The sequence below is a fragment of the Sarcophilus harrisii genome, chromosome 3 (genome assembly GCF_902635505.1).
Source record: "Sarcophilus harrisii chromosome 3, mSarHar1.11, whole genome shotgun sequence".
In the NCBI taxonomy this organism is placed as follows: domain Eukaryota; kingdom Metazoa; phylum Chordata; class Mammalia; order Dasyuromorphia; family Dasyuridae; genus Sarcophilus; species Sarcophilus harrisii.
In genome coordinates, this window is record NC_045428.1 from 262,325,574 (window position 1) to 262,345,169 (window position 19,596).

The following is a 19,596-nucleotide window of genomic DNA, read 5'->3' on the forward strand; positions in this document are numbered from 1 at the left end:
TCACAGAGAGGTAGAGAATCAAATTATGTATTTAAAGTGTTGTATCAATCAACGAATTAATATGTATTGAAGCATCTGCACTATGCCAGGTACTATGCTGAACACTGAAGATAGAAAGACAAAAGTAAAATTCTTTGCCTTTATATGTTTAACCTGTCTGCATATGAAATTGCTATGAGACACTGAGGTTCGTCAAGAACTAATTTTCAAGACAGCAAGAAATTTCTGGTATTTAAATACCATCTCTCACACATATTGGCTATGTGGCCCTAAGTAAAAGTCATTTGATCCCTCTCTATGCAGCTCTGAGACTCTTAAGTTATCAAAGAAATACTGATTTGTATTGATAAGTTTTTTTCCTCAAGAGCTCCCTCCCAGTATTAATGGAATCAAAAGTCTAGTCCCTATTCCTGTTATTGACAGTCTTCTGATATTGAAATTTTATTATCAATATTCATTTTTTTTCTTTACAATGACTTGAATATCCTTCTTATTTCCCATTTTGCTATATTACTACCACCCTAATTTAGATTTTTAAACATCATGTCTAATCTAACATCATAATATTTTAACTAATCTCCCTCACCATTAGGAAGGTTTTTGATTAAATACATACTTTAAATATAACTGCCTGAAGGAACTAGAAACTGAGTGGATTTTCATCAGCTGGAGAATGGCTGAATAAGTTATGGTTTATAAATGTTCTGGAATATTATTGTTCTATAAGAACCAATCAGCAAGATGATTTCAGAAAGGTCTGGAGAGATTTATATGAACTGATGCTAAATAAAGTGAGTAGAACCAAGAGAACATGGTACACAGCAACAAGATCCAAGAAATTATTTTACAGATCTAGAAAAAATAATAACAAGATGTCAAGAATTTCAAGGGAATTAATGGAAAAAGTGAAAATAAAGGTTGCCTGATTGTATCCGATCTAAAACTATATTATAAAGCATCAGTCATGAAAACCATTTGGTACTGGCTAAGAAATAGAGTACTTGATTAGTGATTCCACTAGGTTAGGTTCACAGGAAAAAATAGACAATAACTATAGCAATCAAGTGTTTGACAAACCCAAAGACCCCAGCTATTGGAAAAAGAATTCACTATTTGACAAAAACTGCAAGAAAATAGGAAAGTAGTATGGCAGAAACTAGGCACTGACCCACACCTAAAACCAAATACCAAGATAAGGTTGAAATGGGCTTATGATCTAAACATAAAAAATGATATTATAAAAAAATTAGAAGTACATAGGATAGTTTACCTCACAGATCTGGGAAGGAGGAAGGAATTTGTGACCAAAGAAGAACTGAATATTATTGATCACAAAATAGATAATTTTGATTATATTAAGTTAAAAAGCTTTTGTACAAACAAAATTAATGCAGACAAGATTATAAGGGAAGCAATAAACTGGGAAAACATTTTTATATTCAAGAGTTCTGATAAAGGCCTCATTTCTAAAATATATAGAGAACTTACTCAAATTTAGAAGAATTCAAGCCATTCTTCAATTGATAAATGGTCAAAGGACATGAACAGAAATTGAAAACTATTTCTGGTCATATGAAAAGATGCTCTAAATCATTATTGACAAGAGAAATGCAAATTAAGACAACTTGGATGCCACTGCATACTTCAGATTGGTTAAGATGACAGGAAATGATAATGACTTAAGTTAGAAGGGATATAGGAAAAGTGTGACACTGATAGACTGCTGGTGGAACTGTGAATGAATCTAACCCTTCTAGAGAGCAATTTGGAACTATGCCTAAAGGGCTATTAAACTGTGCATACCCTTTGATCCAACGGTGTTTGTACTAGGCCTGTATCCCAAAAAGATCTTAAAGAAAGGAAAGTGACCCACATGTGCAAAAATGTTTATGGCAGCCCTTTCTGTAGTAGCAAGAAACTGGAAAAGTAAGAGGATGCTGATTAGTTGGAGAATGGTTGAATAACTTGTGGTATATGAATGTTATGGAATATTATTGTTCTGTAAGAAATGATAAGCATGATGATTTCAGAAAGGCCTGGAGAGACTTACATGAACTGATGCTGAATGAAATGAGCAGAACCAGGAGATCATTGTACATGGCAACAATAAGATTATACGATGATCAATTCTGATGGATGTGGCTCTCTTCAATAATGAAATGATTCAGACCAGTTCCAATGATCTTGTGATGAAGAGAGCCATTTACACCCAGAAAGGGGACTGTGGGAACTGAGTGTAGTTCACAACATAGTATTTTCACTCTTTGTTGTTGTTTGCTTTCATTTTATTTTCTTTCTCATCCTTTTTTCTGATTTTATTTTTCTTGTGCAGAAAGATAATTGTACAAATATGTATACATATATTGGATTTAACATATATTTTCTACTATGTTTAACATACATTGGATTACTTGCCATCTAGGGAGAAGGAGGGAGAGAATTGGAATACAAGATTTTGCAAGAGTTAATGTTGAAGAATTTTCCATGCATATGTTTTGAAAAATAAAGTTTTAATAAAGAAAGAATTTTTTTTAAAATAAAAGATAAAAATTATGTGATAAACAACTGTAATGGACTTGGCTCTTTTCAACAATGATGTGAATCAGGCCAATTCCAACAGACCTGTGATACAGAGAGCCATCTACAACCAGAAAGACAACTGTGGGGACTAAACGTGGATCACAACATAGTATTTTCACCCTTTTGTTTGTTATTTGCTTGCTTTTTTTCCCTTTTTGATCTGATTTTTTTCTTGTGCAACATGACAAATGTGGAAATATGCATAGAAGAACTGTACATATTTAATCCATATTGGATTACTTGCCATCTAGGGGCGGGGGTTTGACGAAGGGAGGCAGCAAACTAATTTCTTATGATTTAGACATAACTACTTTTAAAAGCACTTTTAATCCCAGCTCACTACAGGTTTTTTACATCCTCTCAACTCTATTCCCAACTTTTAAAAAAATACTCCAACTTGGTTTATTAGCTTTCATTAGTGTTTATCCTTTCGATGATTGGGTCAATTCCATATTTTGACTCTACCTTGGTGATTCCCAACCCCTTTGTGTTTTTTCAGAGTTCTGATAGCTTCTACCTCTTTGTCAAATGTGACTTTGGCTCCTCTTGGGCTTGGCTATAACAAATTTCAGAAAACCAGTATGCATTAATTTTTCTCCCACTACTTTTAACAAGTACTGTCTGTTCTAACCAGGTCAATCTATTTGGTCTCCTTAAATATAATTTGTATTATCTCTCTCTTCACCCTTGCACATATCTTCCTTCCTTCCTTTTAGAATGATTTCATAAAAGATTTCCTATGGTATTGATTAAATTTTAATTTTTTTTTATTTTAAATTTTAATGATTTTAAATATGCCTTTTTTTTCAACTTTTTAATTTTTTTCCAAGGACAGATAAAGGAATGAGTTAAATTGGTAAGGCTCTAAAGTAAAGTTACAATTATGTGATAAGAATCATATAATTTATGTTATATAACATGCACAATATAAATTAACATTATAGGCAGGGGAAAGATGAGATTAGTAGTCAATCAGTATTAATTATCTTGTGCCAGGTTCACTGTATACAAAGACAAAAATGAAATAAAATACCCATCCCTTAAAAGTTATGATCTAGCCAGGGAAGATAACATGAAGGTTCAAAAAAAAAAAAAAGTAAACAAAGTAATTTGAAAGGAAGCCCATTTAAGATATGTACAAGGATAGAGAGGAGAGATGAATCACATGTATTAGGAACAACAAGAAGGCTGGACTATAGAATTGAAATGGGAGATAATGTATGATTAACTGTTTGGAATGGTTGTTCAGAAGGGCTTTAAATGCCCCCAATAGAAATTTGTAATTGATTCCAGAGGCAACAGAAAATCATTGGAGTATATTGAGCGGGAGTATATTGACCTTCTCCATTAGCTGGTTCCTATTGCCAAATTTTCACTAATTTTATCATATTTCCTAAAGATGAAAAATTGAGTAAGAATATTCAAATGTGGAAGTAAAACTATTGAAGGGAAATTAGTCAAGAATTACAAATTTTCTTTAATTTTGATTTAAAAAGTAGAAAAAGCTTAAGAATCCCTGCTTTCTGCTATAACTAAATACTATTTTGCAACTGATAAGTTGATGTATCATAGTGTATGCTATGTGATAGTCCACTGTTATTGAACATGAAAATAGTTGCAACAATATATATAGAAAAGCTTTTCACTCTATTTTTTTGGCTACTAACATTCCAATTTTATATTTAAATGACCTTATGATTTACTTTAATTTAGTTGGTCTCAGTCCTCAGCCATCCTAATATTTTTTTTCCTTTAATATATCTCATTTTTATAAGGAGATATTATTCAATATTCCACTACCCTACTACTTGTTTTTGTAAACAAGTTTATATTTTTAATCTGATATTACATTTGGAAGCTATTTCTCTGTATGGCAAGAAAATTGGTTGGATAAAGCAATCTGTAGGCTTTCTTGGTCTCATTATAGATCATGATTTACATCAAATAAATATCCTTCATGATAAGTTTGTATCAATATGGTCTTTCATCTACTTCTCATCACTCACACCTTTTCATATCATTTCATCCAATTTGATGTTTAGTTTTATATTTATTCTAATAAATTTGTTCTCTGATGCACACAACTCATTCAGGATTTCCACATTTTGGGGTCATCCTGTCTAGTGACCCAAAATAGATTTTCATTTTTTTGTCACATCCAGTGATTCCTGAATTTTCTTGAAGTTTTCATGACATATATATGCAGGTGATGCTTCCATATAGTCTACAAAACTTTGGTCTCTCATTTCTTGCTTCTAAATTATATTACTAAGAAACTTTAGTTTGCACTTATTCCCACCAGAAATTCTAAAAGTATATGCTGATTTGAACTGGGGCCTCCCAAATTTCTCATAGAATTTCTCTACTATTTTATCATATGCAATGAACAGTGAGCTTTAGAGCAAAAGAGGAGATTAGAGGGGTTAGAAAAGGATGTAAAAACCAAATTTTTTTAAAAAGAAGGGAAATTGTGAGAAATGGATGGGCATTTGTTTTCCACAGTTATGAAAATTAAATTGGAGAAATGAAACATATTAGAAAACTGAAACCCACAAGGACATCAAAGAATAATCAAAGGTGGATGTTATCTTCCAGCAAAACGTAAGCTCCTTGGGGGCAGGGACTGGTTTTTGTATTCAGGAGTGGTGGCCTGACATTGAAAAAAATCTTTTGTACTTTTCCTTAGCCCTCTGCTGTTAGCTTCCTCCTTCTAGAAAGGAAATTCCTTGAGGTGGAAATTCATGTCATATAACTTCTATAGCATCCAATTAATGGGGAATCAGGGGAAGGACTTGTGTTTCAGGATAGGAAATAAAAGTACTGGAGTTTCAAAGGCATGTCTACTCACTGGTCACCCTTTCTTGCAATAACGTTAAATCTTTTCTGCATTAATCGGCAACACAGTTGAGTTTTTGTTAAGATAGTTTGTTTCTTAAAATGGAGTCACTATCTAGGATCCAGACATTGTGAGTTGGAGGTAGTCCCAGTCAAAGCATGAAGAGATGTGTCCCATTGATATTTCACACGATATCATGATATATCATGGCTCGGCTCTGGTGTCCCCTACTCAAGAATGCCCAAGATCCCAGGGCCATATTGCTAAGTAATGTCACCAATGAATCCAGGAAATCAGGAAGGAAAGTAAAAGTACATTCTCCAGCAGCCAAGCAACTCTGCCGATCTAGTATTGCCTTTGGTGCCTGGAGACATCTTCTGGGGTCAGAGATGTCAGGCAGGTTAGTTAAGATGGGGAATTTAATGGCTCCAAGGACTGGGGAACCCCTGGGACATATACTACTCTCCTGGAAGAAAGAGAATATCAAGAAACTCTAGTTAAAAAAAAAAGATGTGGGGTTCCAGAAAAAAAGAGGTTCCCCAGAAAGTAAGGAACAAGTCAGTACTAGACAGAAAGAAAAGGAATTTAAAATTTTGTGTTTATGTGTGTGGTGTGTGTTTTGTTTTCTATGTTTCTCTCAGTTACAAAGGAAAAATGTGGCCATTTTAGGATTTAAAATAGCTTGTAGGGCATCTTTATTCAAACTAACCTAAATTTTTCAAACTTCTCTCCCTAGGTGACTAGGAATGACTAGGGCTGCTGTGTGTGTCCAATTCAGTCCAGCCTCTCCAAAGAACAGTAGGCTTCCCCAAAGCCCCATGCTCTGGAATCTGTCTCAGTTTCTCACTAGATAGGTTCCTATGTTCCCCAAAACTCCAGAATCCCAAAACTCTTCTCAGGATACTCTAGATTCCATAAAATTTTATCTCCACATTGCTCGAGGAAATCTAGGGACATCTATTTTACACATTAAAATCTTTCCCCCTTCCCAATACACCAGTCCACATAGGGAAGAATATAAAATTTAGGCTGAGGGAGAGGATAAAGGGGGCAGGAAAAAGAAGGTAATAAGAGCGATTGTCATTTTGCTCCCAGGAGCCTGTGCCATCATCTCAGGTCTCAAATAGTTCACTGCCATTTCAAAGATTTCGGGCAGTCTAGGAGAATGGAGTTTTTGAGGTGGAAGAGTTTTTTCAAATATGTGACCTAAATTACTTTGTGTTTAAATTTAAATTGTATTATGATAGAATTACTTTCAAATGGTGCATTTAGAAATAAGATTTTTAAAATGTGTGCATTAATATTGAAGTATCACTACTAGAAGTTTAAATCTATTAGATTTGATTTTAAATTTAAAAATTGGTTATTAAACAGTTATCTGCTAACTTATTTAGAGGAAATATGGTACTTACTAAATTGTATATCGGGCAATTTGTAAAAATTATGAGCTATGCTTTAAAATTGTCAGCTCTGTTGTGTGTGTGTGTATGTGTGTGTGTGTGTGTGTGTTTTACGAAATTTGGTTCAAAATTATTTAGATATTACCTATATTGTGAATTTTAAGTGGTTTTAAAAACAAGGAACAAGAAAGATTTGTGTCTTTTTGTCATCAGCATTGTTAGCTACAAGGAGAAGTGAGGTTGGGAAGCATAATGGAGTTAGAAGAGATATTACTAGGCACAGGGGAAGGGGAAGGGGAAACACCCATGGGTGGACTGCCTTGGTGAACTGACCCACAGTAAGGCCATAGGATGGCCCACAAGTAGATTTATAGAGAAAATTTAACCTTAGGGACATGACTGGAATTTCTGACAGAGCATGCCAAGGTGAAATTGTTCAAGATCTCTATAGAGGTCTTGACATAACTTGGATTTCAGAATGGACTGCGTTCCTAAAGGGTGGGACCACGGAGCTGAACTGATCTCTCTAGGTGACTTTTCCCTGCCTGCATCAAGTGTTCTAAAGCGAGATTGGACAGGCAGGGGAGGTGGACTCAGGCACTGCTCTGGGATCCGTTCCCCTAGTTTGTGAACTAGTCAGGTTTGGAAAAAGCTTGGTTCTGGGTGTAGAGTTCCAGTTTCTTCACCTTTAGGTTTCTGGAAGTTTTTGATAGAGGTTTAGTGCTTAGTCCACCTTTCTCTCACTGGGTGTGGCCACTCCTTAGAAGTGAGAAAACAAACCCATTCACTGGAACTCACTCCCCTCCCTAGCTAGTTAAATGAAATTCCTCTAACATTAATTGCTTCTATTGTTTAAAGGAATAGCTAACATTGACATAGTGTTAATAACGAATGTTTGTTTTTATTTTTCAAGTCTGTGGTTGTTTTAAGGCAAAGTCATTTGTGATGCTGTATCAAAGGTTCTACTACTTACTGGTTCATTGCAAATTCTCTGAAAATGGTTTATTTCAAAAACCCATTCAGCAAATTATCTAATAGTTATTAAGTGCATCATGGTCTCCCTGTTAAATGAATATGATAGCAAATATGACCTACAGCTTTTTTGAAGTACCTAGAAAAGAATTTTAACCTGACAGTAACTGCATCTAATTTTGGCTGTGTTCTGTAGGCACATGGGATAGATAAGTTTAGGATCTAAAACCTCAGGTTAGTGAAACATGCTATCTGCTATCAAGTTGCAATCTCTTGGGATTATAATTCATTCTGTTTTGAGTTTTGAATTTGGAAATGATTATTTGATTAAATTAGTAACCCACCATTTGAGAGAAATACCATTAAGTTACTCAAAAACTCCCGGGTTGGCTAAAAGGTGGGATTGTTAGCTATTATAATCAGGCCCCTGCTTTTTCCTCTTACAGCAAATTTCTATATTCGGAGTAAGTGGTCAATAGAAGCCATGAGCACAGTTCAAGTTTGTAATATCTTGCTGTTTTCCATCTGAAAATATATGAAGTCATTATATCTCATAATTAGATAAATGAGTATTTGACCTACTCATTCATCTTTTGCCAGATGTATATGTCTGTATAAAATAAGGTCCTCAAAGGTTTCAAATGATTGATACAACTGTCTATGGCTTCTGTGACTTTATTGATGATTAAAACTAAAACAAACATCTTTAGTATAAAGTTTAGAGATGATTTTAGTGTATTCAACTTTTCTTTCTAGTATATTCGAGATGTAATTTATGGAACATTTTGTTACAATCAATGAGAAAGTTAACTTTATTTAAGTTTGTTACTAATCATTTGTATAGTGTGTCTTGTAACACAAACATGTTTTCTTTTGAGTAATTTATACGAAAAGCTGCTGGGCAATCTATATTGGCCTCTCCCAGTCCATGCTACTACAGAAATTGGCAAAAAAGGGAAAAGATAAAATATCTTCTTCCCCTGTTGAATGGTTTTATTTATATAGGTATGTATGTCTATACATACATACACACACACACATACAAACATAAACATATACTGAAAATTGCTTTTGAGATTTTATAGACTCTTCAGGGAAATTATAAGTATACCGCCCAAGAATGGAGGTTCTGCTCTTAGTGCTGTCTCATCCTCTCTCTCTAGTTTTCTTAGGTTTGTTTTCTTCTAGGCTTTGAGCAATTCACTTTAAAATTACCAACACTATACAGCTGTATTGATCAGCTTCAGGGATCTGACTCAACCCACTGGATCTTCAATCAGCTCAAACCCCTTCAAAAGGGATTCTGTAGAATGACCCAACTCAGCACCCATTTTCAGCAGGAGTAGTTTCAGAGGATGAAATCATTGCCTCAAACCCCAAAGGACTTTGGGTTCCATTGGTTTGGAAATGAACTAGAACATCACTAATTGATGAAGGGACCCCAAACTACCCAGTGTCTGAGTGGGTTCCCTGTAAGGAGTAAGGAGGCCATAAGCTGTGAAAAGGCGGAGGGTTATTAATGCTACTTCCTTGCTACGACAGTATTTGGGGCTTAGGATGGGGACACTACGTTAATATTTGGATTATTACTGGGAAAGATACCCCACAAACAATTCAGTCTGATGCTTGTCCAATTACAGAATTATAGAGGATTGACTAGCTAATAAGTGTTTGTGCCTAGTAGAGACAAAGGATTTTATGGAACTGCCTGTCCAATTTGGAATAACGTTTGATTTGCTACAATGGCTGGAAATTTAGAAAATGCAGATCAAAAAGTAAATTGGGAATAATAGATATGGATCTCTTAGGAAGATTAGGGATCAAGTCAAAAACTTAGGGCTAGCAATAGACACCAACCTATGGGTAGAATTGGGAAGGTACTTTGTAAAAAGTCTGAATAAAAAGCAATTCCTATGTTTGTGCTACAGGTTGCCCCATGCTCAGATAGTATCATTCCCTTTGAGTATGGAAAAAATTAGAGTAAAATCTTTCTGTTCCCAAAATAACATTCCTGGGGAGAATTGCAATTAGTACCTTTTGTTCCTTTTTCTGCCACCATTACCAAAAGCTACCAAGGACTAAGTAACATTTCATATTTTAACTCATTTCATGGATAGCCATGGCCAAAGAATTTATCACAAAGTATCTACACCTGATAGTGATGAATCTCTTTCCAAATGTAATTAAGATGGACATCAAAAAGGTCTAGGAGTATACCCCAAATCTTTTCCAAATTTTCCTCAAGTGACTACATGAAATCCTTAATCAACTCTATTGGCTTCCTCTTTCCTTTGGGTTAAAATATAAGCATCTCTATTAAGTTTCAAAAAACTTATGTAATCTGACCATATTTTAACTTTGCAAACTTTAAAACTTTCAATTATATGTAAACAAAAATTTTTTAACATTAATTTAAAATTATTTTAGTTTCAAGTTTTCTCCCTCCCTCCTTTAAAAATTTTAAGTTTTAATTTCTCTCTCTTCCCTGAGTCTTTGAGAAAGCAAGAAATTTGATATTATATATGTTTAATTATGCAAAACAGCCATATTTTTCTTTGTAGACCCTTTAGATATTACTCTCTATCTTGAAATATGCTGTCCTCTATGCTAACCCTCTCACACGTGACACCCCATATTCTGATTTTGTATATGCTATTTCATATACCTAGAATGATTTTCTTCCTTGCTTTTTTTTTTATCCTTTACCACAGGGTAGGTAAGCGCAAGCATTATCTTCTACATAAAACTTCTCTAGATCTTCCTAGTTCCTAGGTCTCCTTCCCAAATTATATGGCATGTTTACATTTATTGGCTATGTTTATATGGACATATATACATACATACTTGTCTTCGTATTAAATATAAACTGCCTGCAAGCAGGTAATGCTGCCTTCTTTGTTCTGGTTGCCAGTAATATAGTAGGCACAATACTTGTTGACAGATTTGGTACAATTTATTAAATCTTACTCTCTTCTAGGATAGAGTACAAGAACATCATCACCTCCATATGTGCCACAATATAGCATCAAACAAAATTAAGATTTTATAAAGTTACAATTTAAAATATTTAAAACAAAAAATTTAGGCATGGGTCATGCTAGTAAATGACTTTTTAAAAATAACAAGAATATAAAACCATATATGATGAAATTCTGAATAGCCAAAGAATTCCCTCAAGAATATATACTTTTATATATAAAAACATACCCAGATGAGCCATGAATCAATGGTACCAAAAAGAGCTCTTTCTTCTTCAACAGCCTGTTTAACATCTCTCACATTCTCTAAGATCCAGTGAAGTTTCACAGCGCTAAAATAAGTGCTAAGTGGGAGACCAGTCTTGGACTGTAAAATTTGAGAAAAATCAATTAGCATGATTCTATTTAAAAATTTTAATAAGACCTGTAGAAAGAGTAATAATTCATCCCACTAAGTTGACAGTAATGAGCAAAAAATTGGTTTTCCCATTGCATGCATAAGTAAGTATGTTCATGAGCAAAGGTTATAATAATGTTTGTGGTTCAAAGATCATCCACGTAATAAGGTCAAAGAAAAAAGGTAATGGATATTAACCTTTAGATAGTCTTCAGAGTAAGCATGTGTTATTTGTATCAAAGTTGTAGTCTATGTTTCTTTTGGAATTACTAATATGCTTTTGCCACATATATTATGAAGCTAACATTTATTTATAACTTGCTGTAGTTAATTTGGGAGATGAATTTATAATAACCAGAACATGTGATTATAGAGTTTATAACATTTATTATAGGCAAAGTACCTTAAACAATATTGAATAGATGTTAAGTGGTATAAACAAATTAAAATCAACTAGATAATGGATTATAAATCACCTACTCTATATACTACATACTTCACTGAACAAGTTTATTAAATACCCTGTTTTTAATAAAGAAAGATAAAACTTAATTGAGTTTTCTTTTTTTAAAGCAAGTATAGCTGATGGATTTATTGCAGAAATGTAAGTTCAAAATTAAGATACGAACTATTGACAAACTTGCTTTTTCTCAGCAGTTCAGTGATCCAAGACAGAGAGAAAACTATGGAAATTGAATGTAAAACATATGCTATATTCATTTTTTTTCTTTTTATTTTAATCCCATGCTTTTTTCCTTTTATTCTGAATTATCTACTAATAGGAAATAGGGAAAAAATGAATGTATATGTATAAGCAAAAAAATTGTTTCTTTATGTAACCGGGAAAAATTAAAAAAAAAAAAATTTAGATGAAGATACTTTCATTCAAGATTACCCGAATTTTATTTGGGGAAAAAAAATGTTCAAAAACATGACAAACATTTATCAGAGCAATTTTATGGGTTAAGAATATGGGTAGAAGATCTTACAGGAGATTTTGAGTCTCAAGAAGAAAATATAAAAGATTCTAAAAATGACAAGAGAAAAAAAACATTTTCAAAGGGGGTACTACATTTTAATATAGAACTTCACTTGCAACATATATGGGGTTCATTCATTCAGGTGCCTACTTTGATTATAAGCCATTATAATGGAACATGGAACCCCTCCCCCCCCCAAAAAAAAAGTGTCAATTGCCATTGGAGAGTAAAAAGGTAAAAAGTAAACAAAAACTATTCCTGTTGTCTTTAGGTTAAACTGCCTGGAGATATGCCTAGAGATCACAAATCAATCTCCCAAGGGAAAAAAGTGTTATCTTCTTAAACCTAAACTGTCATGTTCACCAAGTTTTCGTGATCATTTCCTACCCTGTGGTAAAGGATAAAAATAATAGCTATTTCCCAGATGTCTCAGAAAAACAAAACCAGAAAACAAAAGGAGGAATCCTAACTCTCCTCCTCTCCTTATCCTGCCTAAAGAAATATTTGAAATCAAAAGATTGAAAGCTTAAATCAAAATCCACGGTTTTTTCCCAGTCATTAACAGAGGAAACAGAGGAAAACAGGAATTTAGTGGAGTATACATAGCTCAAATCCTCAGAGCTGGATTCAAATCTCCTTTTAACATTTTAATCCTTCATGTGTTGAATTTTCTGTTCTCCAAATGATGAGCAAATGTAATAAAGCTTTGATTAGATCTGACTTGGTCTTGTTGATTACCTTTGGAAAAACATCTTTGTGAGGGAAAAGAGCAGGTAGATGGTACAGTGGATAAAGCATGGGTCCTGGAGTCAGGAGGACCAGAGTTCAAATCCAGCCTCAGACACTCAACACTTATGCCAATTACCTCCCCTCTCCTTATAAAAAAAAAAAAAAAAAATCTTTGGGATACCTGCCTCTTCTACTACAGGCAAGATGTCACAAAAGTCTTGGTGAAGTTTATTATCTCAGACAACTAAACAGGTGATAAATAAAAGGATCTATAAAGGAATCCTTTTAATTAAATTTGGGAATCTTCATTTTGAGCAATATGTCTTTTATAAAAGATAATCATGGAAACACCCTTACCTTGACAAAATTATTATTTCCTGGAATTCTTTTACTTAGTGTTTCAACTGTACCCTGGGTTCTTAGATCAAGCCACACTGGAAATCAAAATGCAATACATATAAAAGATCATTATAAATAAAAGTAATAATTTTTTTGATTAATGTCCAAATCGATATGCAGATTAGTTTCCATAAATAGCAGAAATTTCAAAAATTACAAAATTTTTTAAAATTAAGAATTAGAAATTTAACAACTTTTCATACATTATTTACAGTCTCAAATTATAAAATTAATATATCAAGTCACAATTAACCTTTTGATATTTTTCTGGTTTTTTTGATTAAAAATAAAGATTGAATGTGTCTTACATCTACAATGAATTGTACAAATTTAAAATAAATACAAAAGGGCTTAAGCATTAAGTTTGGCCACTTGTCAATGCCTAGTACAAAGTATCAACAAGTAAGAATTGTATGAAGTGCTACAAAATGTCTTTCTGAATTCTAATTCCTAAGAATCTCTCTAATGGCCTTAGAGAAGGAAACATGCCATTCATTCTTTCAAACATTAAATATTCAAGAGTGTACTGTTCTCTGGACCCATTAAACTATATAAACAAGATTAAAAAACATACAAAATTGTCATTATAAGAATTCCATTCCTTTTTGCTAGGTAAAACAAAGACAATTAGAATGAATTAGAGTTACGTTTTCAAAGAACAAAATCATTTTCACTAAATTCTTTCACTTTGGTCAGAGGCATCTCTACTTTGGTTCATAAGAGGAAACTTAAAAGACCAGAAGTTGCATAAAGCAACTATGAAAAGTGGTCAGTGGAATCCTCCAAGCTATTCTACCTTTAATGAAGTTTTATAATTAATGAAGTTTTATAATTACTTTTATATCCTTTTATTATATGAGACTCCAGGTCAGTCAACGTTTTTTAGGGTACCCACTAAAATCATAATGTACCTTGAAGTTGTACCAAGAGGTAGTGTGGTATATAGTAAATAGGGTGCTAGACTTAGAATAATTTAATTTCAATCACCAGCTTTGACTCAAGTCAACAATTTCTTTAAGGATCAATTTTCCCATCTAAAAAAATCAAAGATTGGAGTTACTCATCCCCGTAAGATCTTCTCATATTGCTAACCCTACCTTCCTAATAATGGTAACATCCTAATCAAATGATTACCTACTTTGTTTCTAAAAGACTCCATGGAAAGAGGATTCTATAAGCTTCTTAGAACACATTTGGATATTAACTGATAGGTAGGTGTGATTAAGTGGAACAACTTTTATTTTGCCAGTTTCTTTAAAAATCCATTATTTTCTGTGGGATACTCTAATTACTACTTTTAAATTACTTTTTAAAAAGTCATCTCCCTAAGAATGTTGATTAATTTTGACAGTTTCCTTACTTCCCACTAGATTGCAATGGGACTTGGGGATTCTTTAATGTTTCTCAATGTGTGAAACAGTGTGAAATAGTATAATGTATCTATAAATAGAAAATTTTACAAAAATGTGTAACATGATCATGGACATGATCAGAAATTTTATGCTCAAGAGATTGTAGTACTGTAATAGGAACTTATACAAAATTACCCCATGATATTGGCACTAAGCTATATAAACAGTATGATATAAACTTTTTTCCTATTGGCTGGTTTCCTACATATAGCTATAACTTGCTTCAGTGTTTAGTGGAATAATTAGGGGGAAAAAAGATTTACTTCAACATGATCAAGGTACAGTTTTATTGAGTATTGTCTTCAAGGTTTTAGAAGTTCCTGCCCCTTTTAATGAAAATCTGGACATCAGATTTCCTCATTCATTAGCCTGTTATACCATCAGGACAACTTTAAGATGTCTCTTTGAAACTGCCTTCCCAATTACCCTGTGCTACCCAGTAATAAGTAGTGGGATCCAGAAAGGTAATTCTTCACCAAAAGGAACACAGCCATCAACATTATAGAAGGCTGAAATGATATCTGATATTTATATTCAACGTTTGTTAGAAAATAGGATGTGAAATAATTGGTAGAGCTATTAAGTAAAAAAGATACTATTTAGGAGAGTATGGTATACTTCATCAATGTACAGATATTAATTGAACTGAAGCTGCAGGAAATCAGAAGCAAAAACAAAATATTTTAATTATGGAAGAAGTGTTGAATGGAAAAGTATGAATTACAAAATGGAAGTGAAATAGATCAAAACAATAGGAAGAACCCAAGTTGTAAGACTGAGACCAAAGTGCATTATCATTGAGTAGGTAGATTTATTTATTTTTAGAAAAAGCAGATCCAGAGCCAGCCACAACGACAAAATCTTCGCATTTGAAGCGTAAAAAAAACACCCCATGAAACAAAGCAGCAATAGCCACAGCACCAATACCTGAGGAAGGCACAGCAGCTGAATCTGCAGAATCAGAGGAAACAACAGCAACTGGAACTGAAGGACTAGGAAAAACTGGAGCAGCTAGAGCATCAGAAGAAATAATGGCAGTTCTAACTGGGGTGGGCCAGATTCAGAGCTCACCTGTTCAACACCTACAGAATTACTGATTGGATGAAATGATCAGAAGAATTAACTAAGATAAATTTACATAGAGAGAAAGAAAAGAAAGGGAAAAGGAGAAAACAGGAGAAACACAGTCTCTCCTGTTTAATAATCCTTCAAATTTCTGACCAAGACCAGCCTCTTTCTTGTTCTAGGACGTAAAAAACTTTTTTTTTCTTTTTATGAAATTGGAAAAATCTTTGCCATTTATAAAGGAAAAGCATAAGAAATGAGCTTGATTAGTTCCTGTCAGTGAAAATACAATTGTAGTACCCCAAAGAGATCATAAAAAGAGAAAAGAACCAAAAATACTTATGGGAGCCTTTTTGTGGTTGGCAAAGAATTAGAAATTGAGGGAATGTCCATTAATTGGGAAATGGCTAAACAAATTGTGGCATAGATATAGATATAAATATATATATATATATATACATATGTAATGAAGTACTATTGTGTTATATATAAGAAATGATGAGCAAGTAGATTTCAGAAAAACTTGGAAAGACTTATATGAATTGATGCTGAGTTAAGTAAGCATTACCACGTGAACACTGTACAAAGTAACACCATGGAAAGATCAACTATGATTGACTAAACTCTTTTCAGCAATACAATGACAATTTCAAAAGACTTTATGACAGAAAATGCTATCCATATCTAAAAAAAAGAAATATGATGCCTGAATGCAAATCAAAACATATTATTTTCACCTTTTTGGGTTTTTTTCCTCCGTTTTTTTTTTCTCTCAGAACATGACTAATATGAAATCATGTTTAACATGATTGTACACATATAACATATCAGTTGATTACTGTTCTGGATGAGGGAAGAAGGAGGGAGAAGGAAGTAAAGGAGAAAAATTTGGAACTCAAAAACTTATAAAAATGAATGTTGAAAACTATCTTTACATATAATCAGAAAAAACAAAATACTATTTACAAAACAAAAACATAATTGTAATGAAATGATGAATATTGTGGAAGCACATTCTAATGGAACATTAAGCATTTTGCTAAGATTTCTGGTGTGAATTTGTAAAAATGGTCCAACAAGGTAGTAACACCAAGAATGAATTCCTTTGGTCAGGATAGAATTATAGGTCAAAGTAAAAAGAAAACACTCTCCAAAACTAAGGAAAGCATTAAATCCCTGAAGTTTGCCAACAAAGAATGCCTTTCAGGTCTATAATTTTAAATGTCTAAACCCTCAACTAAACAATGACAGAAGGCCAAAATTGGACAAGATTTCATATCATATCATAGCCATCCTAATTAATCACTAATGATTGATGGAACTTATGTTCTGCATTTTACATAATGTTTAAAGAATAAAGAGAGGCAGGTAGATAGAAGAGTGAATAGAGCACCAACCCTGCAATCAAAAAGACTCACTGAATTCAAACCCCGCCTTAGACACTTAACACTTATTAGCTGTAAGTCACCTAACCTCAACTGCCTCCTGTAAAAATAAATAAATGAAATAAAAAAATAGAGAATTCATACCTTCAAACAAGTCTGTAGTGTGTGTGTGTGTGTGTGTGTGTATGATTTAGTATATCATTTAGATATACTACATATACATTTAGAGCTACAGAAGGTACAAAAGGAATTATCTGAAATCTTTAAATAGTAGTTTGCAATACATAAAGCACACTTTACATTAGTGGACATTGTGGCACAGTGACAGAGCACTGGCCCTGGAGTCAGGATGATCTGAGTTCAAATGAAGTTTCAGACACTTGACATTTAATAGCTGTGTCACTATGGGCAAATCACTTAACCCTAATTGCCTCACTAAAGAAAAAAAATTAAGGAAAAGAAAAAGAAAAGGAACTAAATGAGCCCTTGATATAATGGAAGGGAAACAAATGGCAATAATAAAATTTTTGAGGAATCTGATCTTTATATTTGGCTTTGATGCTAGTATATAATCTTAGAAACAACATATTCCCATTTATTAAGACAGTTTTGTTCAGCAAATTTTGAAGAGGAAAATAAGTAACAATAGATTGTACATCATAAGTAATGAATAATGATAGTATAAAATAATTCAATCCATTTTCTTTACAGGGAGAGAAGGTCTGACACAGGGGATAGCAAGCTGAACTTGTAGTAAGGAAAATAAACAGTGCCTTTAAACAGTTATTAGTTATGTGACCATCAGAAATTTATAATCTTTCTGAGACTTTGTAAGACATTGAATTGTGTATTCTAAATTATGTTCTAAATTTCTCTTCCCAAGAAGCCAGCAAACAAAGTAGAATATTTTCAAAGCTTAAAATATTCATTTCTTAAACTGCCTAAGAAAAACTTAAATTATATTTACAGGTACTTTATACAGTTTATACAGTTAACTATCAGATATCACAAAGTCAAAGCAAAAAATACTTTTCTGATTGAATAAAAAAAATTCCCCCAGAATCAAAGAATGCAACAACAGTTTTAAACTAGGGCCATACTTAAAGCTGAAATACATATGGCATTGAAGCAGTACTATAAATTATAAAATCTATGCATTGGAAAAATTTCAGTATCTAAATCAACTCGCCATATTAAAAAAAAAATTTAGAGCAACATAAAAACAAAATGTGTAAGTCAAAGAAACTTAGTAAGCTTTGCTGGGATGTAAGTTTAAACCTGGGATTTAAGTAGTATGGGAACTCCCTCTACCAAGGCATATCAACAACTCGGTAGTATACAATCTTAGTGCCCGTGGGTACCAGGAAATAACTTATCCAAGGTCACACAAAATGAAACCAAGTCTTCCTGACTCCAAAATTATACTTCTGCTGCCTCTTAAATTTGCATTCCTTATCATTTCTTTTGATATTAACACTTTGAAACACAGTCCTGCTTCAAGAGAAAAGAACACAAAAGTTTTCCTTGTCCCGATTTGATGAGTATGCCAGGTATAATCACTGTTAACCAGTTGTGCAATAAAAGGTAAAAAAGGAGTTTCTATGCCCACCAATTGGAGAATGGCTGATAAAATTGTGGTATATGAATGTTATGGAATATTATCGTTCTGTAAGAAATGACCAGTATGATGAATACAGAGAGGCTTGGAGAGATTTACATGAACTGATGCTAAATGAAATGAACAGAACCAGGAGATCATTATACACTTTAATACTATATGAGGATCCAGCAACGAGATCAACCAAATCATTTCTAATGGAGCAGTAATGAACTGAACTAGCTATGCCCAGAAAAAGAACTCTGGGAGATGACTAAAAACCATTACATTGAAATTCCCAATCCCTATATTTATGCACACCTGCATTTTTGATTTCCTTCACAAGCTAATTGTACAATATTTCAGAGTCTGATTCTTTTTGTACAGCAAAATAACGTTTTGGTCATGTATACTTATTGTGTATCTAATTTATATTTTAATATATTTAACATCTACTGGTCATCCTGCCATCTAGGGGAGGGGGTGGGGGGGTAAGAGGTGAAAAATTGGAACAAGAGGTTTGGCAATTGTTGATACTGTAAAGTTACCCATGTATATATCCTGTAAATAAAAGGCTATTAAATAAAAAAAAAATACTATATGAGGATCAATTATAATGGAAGTGGCTATCTTCAACAATGAGAGGATCCAAGTCAGTTCCAATTGATCAGTAATGAACAGAATCAGCGACACCCAGCAAAAGAACACTGGGAAATGAGTGTGGACCACGAAATTGCATTTATATTCTGTTATTGTTTGCTTGCATTTTTGTTTTTCTTCCCAGGTTATTTTTACCTTCTTTCTAAATCTGATTTTTCTTGTGTAGCAAGACAACTGTATAAATTTGTATACATATACTGTATTAA

At 33.2% G+C, this 19,596-nt stretch overlaps 1 protein-coding gene across 5 annotated transcripts in view; it reads right to left on the reverse strand.

The window, feature by feature from the left end:
• The window catches only part of GK (glycerol kinase), a 73,252-nt gene that overhangs the window by 26,444 nt on the left and 27,212 nt on the right, over positions 1-19,596 (reverse strand). For all 5 annotated transcript variants that reach the window (XM_031959454.1, XM_031959453.1, XM_031959456.1 and 2 more), the window contains exons 5-6: positions 13,230-13,306; positions 10,996-11,133 (exon numbers count right to left, since the gene is read on the reverse strand). In XM_031959454.1, coding sequence (XP_031815314.1) covers positions 10,996-11,133; positions 13,230-13,306 — 215 coding nt within the window. The remainder of the gene's footprint in view (positions 1-10,995; positions 11,134-13,229; positions 13,307-19,596) is intronic.